This window comes from Bos indicus x Bos taurus, chromosome 10, assembly GCF_003369695.1.
Source record: "Bos indicus x Bos taurus breed Angus x Brahman F1 hybrid chromosome 10, Bos_hybrid_MaternalHap_v2.0, whole genome shotgun sequence".
Taxonomy (NCBI): domain Eukaryota; kingdom Metazoa; phylum Chordata; class Mammalia; order Artiodactyla; family Bovidae; genus Bos; species Bos indicus x Bos taurus.
The window spans coordinates 75,832,045-75,846,540 of record NC_040085.1 but is presented as its reverse complement, the minus strand read 5'-3'; the positions used below and the strand labels follow the sequence as shown (position 1 = coordinate 75,846,540).

The following is a 14,496-nucleotide window of genomic DNA, read 5'->3' as shown; positions in this document are numbered from 1 at the left end:
TTTATGGTCCAACTCTCACATCCATACATGACTACTGGAAAAAACCATAGCTTTGACTATATGGACCTTTGTTGGCAAAGTAATGTCTCTGCTTTTTAATATGCTCTCTAGGTTGGTCATAGCTTTTCTTCCAAGGAGCAAACGTCTTTTAATTTCATGGCTTCAGTCACCATCTGCAGTGATTTTGGAGCCCAAGAAAATAAAGTCTGTTTTCTAGTAGGTGGCACTATATAGCACAAGGTTTTGGTTTCTCTTGCTTGAGCTGCCTCTGGCTAGAATTGAGTGTTGCCAATTTATACCCTTCACTTCCTCTGTCAGAGGTGTCACCCTGAGGCCTTGTTATGGCTTCTTGTGCCTCTAGAGTCAGTGGTGCCTTGGTATTGCCAGTATCACTGGAGTTTCTGCCTGGGGCACCAGGATGGTGGGCTCTTCTGCCATGTGTAGGATCTCCTGAGTGTTGGGTTCTGCTGCTGCTGGGAGAGAGGGAGGCTGGAGGCCTGGAGAGATGAGAGCCAGGATGCATGGGAGCCTCTGCTGTGTTCAGTGTTTTAAGCTTCATAGGCTCTGCTGCTGTGGGATTGGAGGAAAGGCTCTGGCATCATGCGTACCTCAGTGGCTGGATGGTCAGTGTCCCAGGCCCCACTGCCACTGCTGCCCAGTTACCTGTGGCCACAGGTGCACACGTAACTGCAGCCTGGAGGCTAGAGTTGAACACACCACCTGCCCTGCTATTGCTGCATTCTCTGGAGAGCCGGGGTTGTGGGTACCAGCTCCACTATTCCCCTGGCCCCACCTCCTCTGTCTGTTCCAGTCCACCCACCTTTAGATGTACGGGTATGTGGAGTTCGTTGGCATCCTCGTATGTTTGGTAGAAGCACCTCTGTCGAGTTGTGGATGTTCTACTGGGTGTATAACGAAGGGGAGACATTGTGTCATTCTGCCATGCTGCTGTTGTCACAAGACTCCATCTCTTAATGGCAAAATGGCAAGATCACCTAGCATAAGAAAATGTGGGTTGGGAGATGTCATTGGAAAATATTATGTCAGATATATATATGTGTGTGTGTGTGTGTGTGTGTGTGTGTGTTTATGTATATACACAAAGAGAAATAGTTTTTTCCCCCAAACAACAACATTAGTAAATTAGTCTCAACTTTTTTTCTGTTCTTTCTCAAGAATCAACGTTTTCCCCCTGTGAGTGTCACTTCCTTCTCCTCTCCTCAGTATTTTGTAATAGCACACATGACTGCTATACACAAAAACATATTCTTAGATCAGGTAACTACTGAAGGCAAAATGGCAGGTCTACACAGTTCCTCACCTTAGTACGTGGACTTTTATAAAGAGGAGAATGGTTTGGCTTCTCAGGTTTTATTGCTAATCAAAAAATAGAGAATGAGGTATTGTCCCTAAAATTTAGATGCTACATGGATCTTGGTTTACTGGGTTTTTCCTAGAATTCTGAAGCAGATTTGCCAGTACTCTAGTGCCCTTTTTCCTGAATGTCAACTAATAACTTTTACTGTTTATTTTTTATTGCTATCTTCATGTTGTCTTCTGCTATTGAAGGAACATTCGTACTGCATGCTTGAACTTATATTAGTAGGTAACCAAGTGCAATTTTGAATGTAACACAAAGACTTTGGAATTAATGGGGTGGGTGTTCTCTTAATGTAGCCCAGGGCCAGAGAAAGAAGGTGCCTCATACTCTAGTTAACTTCAGTTTGCTATAATGTAGTTGGATTACTAGACGCTTTCAGTCAAAGAGTGCCGCTCCTAATTCTGTCCACCTCCAAGGTAACCCTGCTTTCCACAGGTAATTACATATAACTCTAGACACACGTGGATCCCTCAGCATCTTGCAGCATATAGTGCTTCCCAAACCCTGTGTCCCATTTCTATACCTTTTGGTAATATCTGTGCACTACTTTACCATCGACATTGGTTTTCTATTGTTGGGGTAACAAATTACCACAAACTTAGTGGCTTAATTTTTTTTTTTTTATTTCACAGTTCTGGAGGTCTGAGTCTGATGTGGGTCTCACTGGGCTAAAATCAGGGTGTTGTCAGGGTTGTATTCCTTTCTGCAGGCCCTAAGAGAGACTCTCTCTCCTTGCCTTCCCTGGCTTCTGGAGGCCATTCACTTTCATAGGCTTTTGGCCACTTCCTCTACCTGCAAAGCCAACCATGAAAGTTAAGCCCTTCTCACATCTTGTTGCATCACTCTGACCTTTTCTTCTGCCTCCCCTTTCCACTTTTAAAGACCCAAGTGACTACACTAGGGCCACTAGATCATCAAGGATAATTTTCCTATTTGAAGAATAGCTGTTTACTACCTAAATTCCATCTCTTAATTCCTTTTTGCTGCATAATATAACATATTCACAGTTTGCAGTGATTAAAATGTGGACATCTCTGGGCGGGGGGTGGGGGGGTGGGAAGTGGGTGAGAAGAGGAATTATTTTTCCACAAAAATATTTTTATTATTTTGGAGAAGTCTGAGCATACCACCAATTCTGAGCACACCACCAATAGGATAGGGAAAAGGTAGAAATATCTCACAAATAATGATCATCATCATTATAATCTTCCATTAAGAAGCAAGGCCTCTCAGCTCTTGGGCTCAGATCTAGGTTGCATTAACATGGCAAAACGCACCAAGGTCGGAATTGTGGGCAAATACAGGACCCGTTAAGGTGCCTCCCTCAGGAAAATGGTGAAGAAAATTGAAATCAGCCAGCATGCCAAGTATACCTACCCCTTCTGTGGCAACACCAAGATGAAGAGATGAGCTGTGGGCATTTGGAACTGTGGTTCCTGCATGAAAACTGTAGCTGGTGGGGCCTGGACATGCACACCACTTCTGGTGCCATAGTAAAGTCTGCCATCAGAAGACGGACGAACTGAAGGACCAGCTGAAGCACCACCATTTGATAATGTTGCTATGCTATGCTAAGTCACTTCAGTCGTGTCCGACTCTGTGTGACCCCATAGACAGCAGCCCACCAAGCTCCCCCGTCCCTGGGATTCTCCAGGCAAGAACACTGGAATGGGCTGCCATTTCTTTCTCCAATGCATGAAAGTGAAAAGAGAAAGTGAAGTCGCTCAGTCGTGTCCGACTCTTAGAGACCCCATGGACTGCAGCCTACCAGGCTCCTCCATCTATGGGATTTTCCAGGCAAGAGTACTGGAGTGGGGTGCCATTGCCTTCTCCGGATAATGTTGCTAGCCTATAATAAATGGGCTAATTTATGTAACAACAACAACAACAAAAACAAGGCCTCTTAAATATGTTTGAACGGTAAATGACACACAATTGATATTCATCAATTCACTGAAATACTTACTGATATTAAGTATTTAATATCATACTTATAGAACCATCTATAGTTCAGTCGTGTCCAACTCTTTGCGACCCCATGAACCACAGCACGCCAGGCCTCCCTGTCCATCACCAACTCCTGGAGTTCACTCAAACCTATGTCATTGTGTCAGTGATGCCATCCATCCATCTCATCCTCTGTCATCCCCTTCTCCTCCTGCCCTCAATCTTTCCCAGCATCAGGGTCTTTTCAAATGAGTCAGCTCTTCACATCAGGTGGCCAAAGTATTGAAGTATCAGCTTCAGCATCAGTCCCTCCAGTGAACACCCAGGACTGATCTCCTTTACGACGGACTGGTTGGACCTCCTTGCAGTCCAAGGGACTCTCAAGAGTCTTCTCCAACACCACAGTTCAAAAGCATCAATTCTTCGATGCTCAGCTTTCTTTATAGTCCAACTCTCACATCCATACATGACTACTGGAAAAACCATAGCCTTGACTAGACAGACCTTTGTTGGCAAAGTAATGTCTCTGCTTTTGAATATGCTGTCTAGGTTGGTCATAACTTTCCTTCCAAGGAACAAGCGTCTTTTAATTTCATGGCTGCAATCACCATCCGCAGTGATTTTGGAGCCCAGAAAAGTAGTCAGCCACTGTTTCCACTGTTTCCCCATCTCTTTGCCATGCAGTGATGGGACCGGATGCCATGATCTTAGTTTTCTGAATGTTGAGCATTAAGCCAACTTTTTCTCTCTCCTCTTTCACTTTCATCTAGAGGCTCTTTAGTTCTTCTTCATTTTCTGCTCTAAGGGTGGTGTCATCTGCATATCTGAGGTTGTTGATATTTCTCCCAGCAATCTTGATTCCAGCTTGTGCTTCATGCAGCCTGGCATTTCACATGATGTACTCTGCATATAAGTTAAATAAGCAGGGTGACAATATACAGCCTTGACGTACTCCTTTTCCTATTTGGAACCAGTCTGTTGTTCCATGTCCAGTTCTAACTGTTGCTTCCTGACCTGCATACAAATTTCTCAAGAAGCAGGTCAGCTGGTCTGGTATTCCCATCTCTTTCAGAATTTTCCACAGTTTTTTGTGATCCACACAGTCAAAGACTTTTACATAGTCAATAAAGCAGAAATAGATGTTTTTCTGGAACTCTCTTGCTTTTTCAATGATCCATCGGATGTTGGTAATTTGATCTCTGGTTTCTCTGCCTTTTCTAAAAGCAGCTTAAACATCAGGAAGTTCACGGTTCATGTATTGCTGAAGCCTGGCTTGGAGAATTTTGAGCATTACTTTAGTAGTGTGTGAGATGAGTGCAATTGTGCGGTAGTTTGAGCATTCTTTGGCATTGCCTTTCTTTGGGATTGGAATGAAAACTGACCTTTTCTAGTCCTGTGGCCACTGCTGAGTTTTTCAAATTTGCTGACAACTGCAAGTTACCACTTAACATTAAAATTTTTTTCAACCTTAATAGCATCCAAAGAAACATGAATCAGTGAGATCTCTCCTTTTTTTTTTTTTTTTTTTTGCTGTGCCAGGTCTTTAGTGTGGCATGCAAATTCTTAGTTGTGGCATCTGGGATCTAGTTCCTAGACCAGGGATCAAGCCCCAGCCCCCTGCATTGAGAATGTGGAGTCTTCACCACTGGATCAACAGGGAAGTCACTTCCACTGTATAATCGTAGGGATTTGATTTAAACCAAACCTTAATGGTCTGGTGGCAGACAGAGTGCCTGAAGAACTATGGATGGAGGTTCGTAACACTGTACAGGAGGCAGTGATCAAAACCATCCTCCAGAAAAAGAAATGCATAAAGGTAAAATGGTTGTCTGAGGAGGCCTTACAAATAGCTGAGAAAAGAAGAGAAGTGAAAGGCAAAGGAGAACAGGAAAGATATACCCATCTGAATGCAGAGTTCCAAAGAATATCAGGGAGAGGTAAGAAAGCCTTCCTCAGTGATCAATGCCAAGAGATAGAGGAAAATAATACAATGGGAAAAACTAGAGATCTCTTCAAGAAAATTAGATACCAAGGGAACATTTCATGCAAAGATAGGCACAATAAAGGACAGAAACGGTATGGACCTAACAGAAGCAGAAGATATTAAGAAGAGGTGGCAAGATTACACAGAAGAACTATACAAAAAAGATCTTAATAACCCAGATAACCACGATGGTGTGATCACTGACCTAGAGCCAGACATCCTGAAGTGCAAAGTCACATGGGCCTTAGGAAGGATCACTACAAACAAAGCTAGTGGAGGTGATAGAATGCCAGCTGAGTTATTTCAAATCCTAAAAGATGATGCTATGAAAGTGCTGCACTCAATATGTCAGCAAATTTGGAAAACTCAGCAGTGGCCACAGGACTGGAAAAGATCAGTTTTCATTCCAATCCCAAAGAAAGGCAATGCCAAAGAATGTTCAAACTATCACACAATTTCAGTCATCTCACATGCTACCAAACTAATGCTCAAAATTCTCCAAGCTAGGCTTCAAAAGTACATGAACCGAGAATGTCCAGATGTTCAAGCTGGATTTAGAAACGGCAGAGGAACCAGAGATCAAAATGCCAACATCCGCTGGATCATTGAAAAAGCAAAAGAATTCCAGAAAAACATCTACTTCTGCTTTCTTGACTATGCTAAAGCCTTTGACTGTGTAGATCACAACAAACTATGGAAAATTCTTCAAGAGATGGGAATACCATACCACCATACCTGCCTCCTGAGAAATCTGTATGCAGGTCAAGAGGCAACAGGTAGAACTGGACATGGAACAACAGACTGGTTCCAAATTGAAAAAGAAGTACTTCAAGGCTGTATATTGTCACCCTGCTTATTTAACTTATATGCAGAGTACATCATGTGAAATGCCAGGCTGCATGAAGCACAAGCTGGAATCAAGATTGCAGGGAGAAATATCAACAACCTCAGATATGCAGATGACACCACCTTCAGAGCAGAAGGTGAAGAGGAACTCAGGAGCCTCTAGATGAAAGTGAAAGAGATGAGTGAAAAGCTGGCTTAAAACGCAACATTCAGGAAACTAAGATCATGGGATCAGGTCCTATCACTTCATGGCAAATAGATGGGGAAAGAATGGAAACAGTGACAGACTATATTTTCTTGGGCTCCAAAATCACTGCAGATGGTGACTGCAGCTGTGAAATTAAAAGGTGCTTGCTCCTTGGAAGAAAAGCTATGACTGACCTAGAGAGCATATTAAAAAGCAGAGACATTACTTTGCCAACAAAGGTTGGTATAGTCAAAGCTATGGTTTTTCCAGTAGTCATGTATGGATATGAGAGTTGGACCATAAATAAAGCTGAGCACTGAAGCACTGAAGCTTTTAAACTGTGGTGTTGGAGAAGACTCTTGGGAGTAGCTTGGACTGCAAGGAGATCAAAATGAGTCAATCCTAAAGGAAATCAATCCTGAGTAATCATTGTAAGAACTGATGATGATGCTGAAGCTTCAGTACTTTGGTCACCTGATGCGAAGAGCTGAGTCACTGGAAAAGACCCTGATGCTGGGAAAGATTTAAGGCAAGAGAAGAAGAGGATGAGATGGTTGGATGGTATCACTGACTCAACGGACATGAGTTTGAGCAAGCTCCAGCAGTTGGTGTTGGACAGGGAAGCCTGACGTGCTGCAGTTCATGTGATCGCAAAGAGTTGGAAAAAACTGAGCAACTGAACTGAACTGAAGAGAACGAAGTTAGTGAAAATGTACAAAAACAGATGCTCATTCACATAATTAAGTTATGAATTAACTTAATGGGAATTCAATAAACTTATCAAAATTTATATGAATATCCCTTTTGACCTAACATTTGGACCTCTGCAAAGTAATAGATGTTCTTTATGATATTATCTGTAATTTTGAAGAAAAGAAAAAGAGATAACCTGTATGTAAAAAAAAAGCACTGATGTTTATAACTTATGATATATCTACATATTAGGCTAATACCCATCCCTTTAAAAATGTATGGGTAGAGGACTTCTAGTTCTGGCCAATATGGAGTACCTTCATCCCATCCAAGTACTTACTCTTATCAAATAGAGGAAGACTTTAAAGTGGAAAGATAAGAGACTGCTTAGTGAAGTGAACTCGCTCAGTCGTGTCCGACTCTTTGCGACCTGGTGGACTGTAGCCCACCAGGCTCCTCTGTCCATGGGATTCTCCAGGCAAGAATACTGGAGTGGGTTGCCATTTCCTTCTAGGGACCCTATATATAAGAAATGAGATGAAGCAGTCACTTGGATTCTGGATAGTTCTTCATTTCCTGTTGCATAGAAATCTTTTGGTATATATTAATAGCAAAGTATATTTAAAAACAAAGTCTTTTGTGGCACAGACAGATTATCCCAGTCCTCTACAGAGTTATTCCTTGGTTTTGGATCTGATATACTTGTGGACAGGATGACTGAGAACCAGATGATATTCCTGGAGGAGTACCATGCTTCTTCAGAAGCATTCTTACTATAAAAAATTTTATCTATGTAAGTGGATGAGAAATATAATCCTTTTTATTAACAAGTTTCTTGTTCTACTTGAAAGTCATTTACATAGAAGCTGTTGGGACATGTGGACCACATAGCAGCTACTGAAGAAATCCTTTTGAACAGCAGTGGAATTTAAATGGCTTGGAGGATGATGACATTTTTGAGAGTGGAAAAAGACTAAATTTCCTTATCAATTCTTTCACAAGATCAGGTTTCTCCAGAATTTACCATGTCCATTACTGCACTCTCTTCCTCAGCTTTCCCTGCTCTTCCCTACTGCCATTCCTTTTCCTGTTGGTCTTCCTGTTTAGCAGTAGCAATAGCTCTACTTCCCCAGGAGCGGCTCTAGAATGTAGCTTTATTGCTATCAGTAATACAAGTGCAGTGCATGGGCCCGTCAGCAACAATGGCCTGGTCTGCCTTAGACCATTTGTGGACCTAAGTTTGCTCTAGCTTCATTGTTACTGTGGTTGGCTCTCTGGCTGTCCCAGATTTTGTGAGCAGCTTTAATTACTCAGCCTCCATTCCATACTTGAAAGCAAGAACTTAAGACTTGCATAACATTTATAAAATATGTACTAGGTGATAGGATCTGGTACTGCAGAAATGAACAAGACACAGAGCCCTTTTTGTCAAAGAATTCACAGTAGAGTTGGGAAGAACTGACAACTAGAGAAATAACTAAAGGACTTCTACTACCAATAGTGATAGACTAGGTAATTCAGATCAAACTCTGAGAAAACTAGACCATCTAGATAGAATATATAGTAAGAAATCTACCTTAAGGCATAAAATATGTAACAAGATAGAGAATAATTATCAGGTTGAGAACAGAGAGAAGAAAGGAATTCAGAGTTGAGCATGGCATTTAGAGTTGTTTTTCCTTGAGAATATTTCTGCCATGAGCTCAATGTTTGTAACTCCTCCAAATTCATCTTGAAACCTAATCCCTATTGAGATGGATTTTGGAGGTGGTTTTGGGAGTTGATTAGTCATGAAAGTGAAGCCCTCATGAATGGAATTACTGCCTTTGTACGGGAAGCTCAAGAGAGCCCTCTTGTTCCTTCTTGCCACATGAGGTTATAGCTAGAAAACTCTGTGAGCCAGGAACTGGGCTCTTACCAGACACTGAATCTGTGGGCACTATGGTCTTGGACTTCTCAGCTCAGAACTGTAAGAAATAAATTACTGTTGTAAATAAGCCACCCAGTGTATGGTATTTGGTTATAGCAGCCAAATACAAATGGACTAAATCAATTTCTGCTTTTAAAAGTGCAGCTGACTGACACTTATAGGAACTTCAGCCCAGAATCCATTCACTTCGTAAATCAGTTGCAAATTCCTTAAAATATTAAACATAGAGTTGCCATGTGACTCAGCAATTCATATACCCAAAAGAAATTAAAACATCCACACAAAACCTAGTACATACATATGCACAGCAGCAATATTTATAATAACCAAAGTGGAAATAGTCCAAACGCCATTAACTGATAAATAAATAAACAAAAATGGTATATCCATTTGATGGAATACTATTAACAATAAAAAAGAATAAAGTATTGACACATGCTACCACACAATGAAGCTTGAAAATATGCTAACTGAAGGAATCTAGTCACAAAAGACCACATACTGTGCTATTCTTTTTATGAAAAGTCTAGAAAAAGCAAAGCCTGGAAACCAAAAGTAGATTAGCAGTTCTCTAGAGTTGGGAAGGGAGTGAGGAGTGAGTACTACTTGGAACAGGATTTCTTTATGGCATAAAGTTGTTTGGATAAAACTGTTCTATGATTAGATTATGGTGAAAGTTGCAGAACTCTACAAGTGTACTAAAACTCTTGAACTGTAAGTATGCTTTAAACAGGTGAATTTTATGGCATGTAATTATATCTCACTGTTTTTAAAAAATCTAATTATTTCAATCCCTGAATTTGGATCAAAATATTTTGGATTGCTATTGCCTCTGGGCACTGGCAGAAGGAAAAGAAGCGAAATGCTCTCTGGATAATGAAAATGTCATCTTGGGCCAGAAATTAATTCTGATTCTGCAAATACAGTATTCAATAAAAATTTTTAAATAGCTAGGAATACAAAGAGATAAGGTAACATAAACAAGAAGCAGCAGAAAGAACAAATATTAGATCTGTGGGGACTCCAGCTATTAGAGCTAGCTAATTATTATAGTAGGCACAGACTTAGAAAACTATGCTTAATAGATTTAAGATAAAAGACAAGATTTTAAGTTTTGGCAAAGAACTGGAAGCTATAAAGACATAGTAAGTTTGAAAAAGAACCAAACAGAATTCTAATATGAAAAATATAATGACAAGTGTTTAAGACTGAGAAGGCAATGGCACCCCACTCCAGTACTCTTGCCTGGAAAATCCCATGGATGGAGGAGCCTGGTAGGCTGAAGTCCATGGGGTCACTAGGAGTCAGACTCGACTGAGCAACTTCACTTTCACTTTTCACTTTCATGCATTGGAGAAGGAAATGGCAACCCACTCCAGTGTTCTTGCCTGGAGAATCCCAGGGACGGAGGAGCCTGGTGGGCTGCTGTCCATGGGGTCGAACAGAGTCGGACATGACTCACGTGACTTTGCAGTAGCAGTTTAAGATTCAGTAGATAAAAACAGTAAGAAATGAAACACAACTGAATAGAGAATTACTAAACTGAAAGAAAGTTCTGAAAAAAAAAATCCAGAATAAAACATGGAGACATGAAAGGATTAAGACAGTGATGAGAGGGTTAAATATAAAGAGGTGGTGGTTTAGTTGCTAAGCTGTGTCTGACTCTTGCGATCCCATGGACTGTAGCTTGCCAGACTCTTCTGACCGTGGGATTCTCCAGACGAGAATATTGGAGTGGGTTGTCATTTCCTCCTCCAGAGGATCTTCCTGACCCAGGAATCGAATCTGCATTGCAGGCAGATTCTTTACCCACTGAGCCATGAGGGAAGCCCAGATAAAAAGAGGATGATGTGAGAAAATCTAACTTACATACAACTGAAGTTCTAGAACACAAATAAAAAATGTATGGAACAAAAGCAACATTTGAACAAAACAATGGTGAGAATTTGCCAAATCTCATGAAAGATAAGCTGCAAACTCAAAAAATGCTACAAGCTACACACAGAATAGATGTAGCTGTGGTGGTAGTAGTAATGATAGTAATAATAACAACAATAACATAAATACACATCATGGAAAATTTGCCAAAAGCAGTGAAAAGGAAAATAACCATGAAAGCAATCAGGAGAAATTTTTTAGGTCACCTCACATACTAATAGTGTTAGGGGAAGCACACTGATTGAAACCGCCCACCCTGGCCAGGCACCATAGTAACAATTTGCATGAGTTGTTTTATGACAGGAGATCCTGATAAGGAATGCAGAACTAATAAGCCACCACCAACCGGAAGAGTTCGGGAAAGGTCGAAAGGACACACCGAGTGTTCGTCCACTTCCCAGAATCCCTCTTGCCAGCATCCATCTTGGCTGAGCGATGTGTGCGCCACCAGGGAAGACTCTGAATTAGAATGATTGGCCAAAGACCACCCGGAAACTAATCCCATCACCATAAAACCCGAGACTGCGAGCCACGCAGCAGAGCAGTTCTCCTGGGTTCCCTTACCCTACTGCTCTCCACCCGGGTGCCCTTTCCCAATAAAATCTCTTGGCTTTATCAGCACATGTGTCTCCTCAGACAATTCATTTCTGAGTGTTAGACAAGAGCCCAGTTTCAGGCCCCGGAAGGAGTCCCCCTTCCTGCAACGATAACACTAAAAATGGAGGGGAAATTTTTTATTTTGATTCAAGATTATAGAAATCCTACCCCAAAAATGTCAGGCTTAATGGTGAAATGTTGAAATCATTCCCTGTAAGATCAGATCAAGGATTTCCACAGAATTCTTAACTCTTATCATTTCTATTCAACAACGTTACCAGAAGTCCTAGCCAATCCAGTAAGGCAAGAAAATGAAAACAATTGGTGAAAGATTGGAAAGAAAAATTTAAATGTCATTATTTGAATGTGATCGTTTGTATGAAAAATCCAAAAGCCTTCACAAATGAGTTATTAGAATTGACAAATTAGTTTAACAAGTTTGTAAGATGTAAGGTCAACAAAGATCAATTTTATTTCTATATACCAGGATAAAAAACTGGAAAGTTTCAGAAACAATTCATAATAGCTTAAAAGTATCCAATTTTTACATTGAATAAAGGTATTCAAGACTATTTCACAGAAAAAAAAAATTTTCTGAGGTTAAAGTGACTGAAAATAAATGTAATGATAATCCATGTCATGGGTTAGAGGATTCAGAATCATAAAGATATAATCTTGCTCCATCTTGGTGTAAAAATCTAATGCAACCCAATCAAAGTTTCAACAGCCATTTTGTAAAACCTGAGATGATTCTCAAGTTTATGTTGGAAGTTTAAAGGGCCAAGATTTACCCAAGATCCTAATTAAGGTATGTTTGCAAGGACAGGGCTTCCCAGGTGGCTTGAGCCGTAAAGAACCTGTCTGCCAATGGAGGACACAGAAGAGATGTGGGTTTGATCCCTGGGTTGAGAAGATCTCCTACTGTTGCCTGGAGAATGCCATGGACAGAGGAGCCTGTTGGGCTACAGTCCATAGGGTCGAAAAGAGTTGGACACGACTGAAGTGACTTAGCATGCACACAAGCATGTGTAAGGATAACAGACAAAATTTTAAATAATAGTCCAGAAAAAAAACATACAGAGGTCAACACCAAATTTGCCCAATAAATAAATGAGTAAATAAATTTTTTAAAAAGGTACAAAGTAAAGGAATATCTTATAAATATGTAGTGCTGGGACAAAGAAATAATAACATAGCAAAAAAGTAAAATCTTGACTGCTATTCTACACATGTAAAATCAACATTCCATTAGCTGTACATCTACATGTAAAATGTGTTTAGCTTTAGATAACACGTTAATTCGGAGGAGAAAAATAATTCTTAGGTGGGACATATTGTTTGGCCTCACTGTGTATTAGGCGCACGGACTTGCATTCGGAAACAACATGACTCCCCTGATTCCACAGATTTTCTTAATTGTTTTCTCTTAGTGGAAACTCCCATTTCCTCTATTTTCTGCCTTCCTACATATTAAAGTTTCCTCATCCTTCTTCTTTTTTTTTTTAGACAGCATGGCTCTTTTCAGTTTATTGAGTGAAAGAATTACACTGACATACCTCTGAATGCATGTGAAGCCCCAGCGCAATTACACAATCCATGAGCACTCCTGTTCTTTCTCCCCATTTCACTGTGAGTTGTGTTTCTTTCTTTCCCCCAACTGAACTGGGTCTTCATTCCGGCACTCAGGCTTTCTCTAGTTGCGGTGCATGGGCTCTAGACAGAGCACATGTGCTCAGTAGTCTAAGCAGAGAATTAGATGTAGTTTCACATGGGTGGCCCCACTGCCTAAGAGTAATTGGGGCAGCAGCTTTATTAGCACCTGAAGCTTTAAAAATAATTAATGGACGAAACCTTACTGTACTGACTTCTCATGATGTGAGTGGAATCTTAAATTCTAAGGTTAATATTTGGATGACAGACAGTAGGCTTCTTAAGTATCAGTCATTGTTGTTAGAAGGACCAGTAACTAAGCTTAAAGTTTGTGGAAATTTAAATCCTGCCACTTTCCTTCCTGAGAAGGAAAATGAAACACCTGATCACGATTGTTCTCAATTCCTAACTTTAAACTATGCAGCTCGGGAGGATCTAAAGGATATCCCATTAGACAATCCGGACATGGAAATATTTACAGATGGCAGTTCTTTTGTTCGGGATGGAAAGCGTAAAGCAGGTTATGCCGTGGTGACTGCTGAACAGGTTTTAGAAGCAAAATCTCTCCCCCAGGGAACCAGTGCTCAGTTAGTGGAGCTTGTGGCTCTGACCCGAGCTCTAGAGTTAAGCACAGGGCAGCGGATGGGCCTGACAACCTATGTGAGCTTACTTCTGCTGACTCCAAATATCCTGAGTCTGCCGTTGGATCCTCAAGACAATGTCTTCCTGTCCTGGGCTCACTCCTATGCTGCATTCCACAATCGGTCTAACTGCTGGGTCTGCGGAGCGCTCCCCTCTTCGTCAGTGGAAGGCTTCCCGTGGTGGACATCCCCACTTCAAGAAAAAGACTTTCTCCAAGTCTCTGAATACCTTCGACAACAATCACATGCGATGCCTCTTCTTCATCTGATGACATTTACCAACCCTCAAAGGGACTGGTGCAACACTTTGTACTTTAACTATGGACATAATGTGACTTTTAATTTTGATTCTGATTGTTTTGTTTTTGCTGTTTGCTCCCTACATCTGTAATTGTATAACTAGAATCGTTTCTAGCCGCATGAAAGCTTTTAAGTTACAAATGGTTGCTCAAACTCCTGGTACTACTGTAGCTTCCTCCAGCTACTATTTGGGGCCCCTGGATCAGATATCCTCAATATGAGGATTAGGAGAATATGTTGCCTCACCAATTTAGGGACAACGCCCCTTGTCAGCTCGGAAGTAGTTATGGAATGAGAACGACGCCCCTTTTCCCTAGGCAACATAATTCTCCTAAAAGAAAAGGGGGGAATGAGAGGGTAACAGGCAGGAAGGCCAGGGGTCTCCAAATAGAGGAAATAGCC

General features: G+C 41.0%; 1 protein-coding gene and 1 pseudogene across 1 annotated transcript in view; one reads left to right on the top strand and one right to left on the bottom strand.

The window, feature by feature from the left end:
• The window catches only part of LOC113899050 (cytochrome c oxidase assembly protein COX16 homolog, mitochondrial), a 40,375-nt gene that overhangs the window by 21,611 nt on the left and 4,268 nt on the right, over positions 1-14,496 (bottom strand). The window contains exon 2 of the mRNA XM_027552293.1: positions 821-995. Within this exon, the coding sequence (XP_027408094.1) occupies positions 821-928 (108 nt within the window). The 5' untranslated portion in view covers positions 929-995. The remainder of the gene's footprint in view (positions 1-820; positions 996-14,496) is intronic.
• LOC113899051 lies at positions 2,529-2,910 on the top strand (annotated as a pseudogene).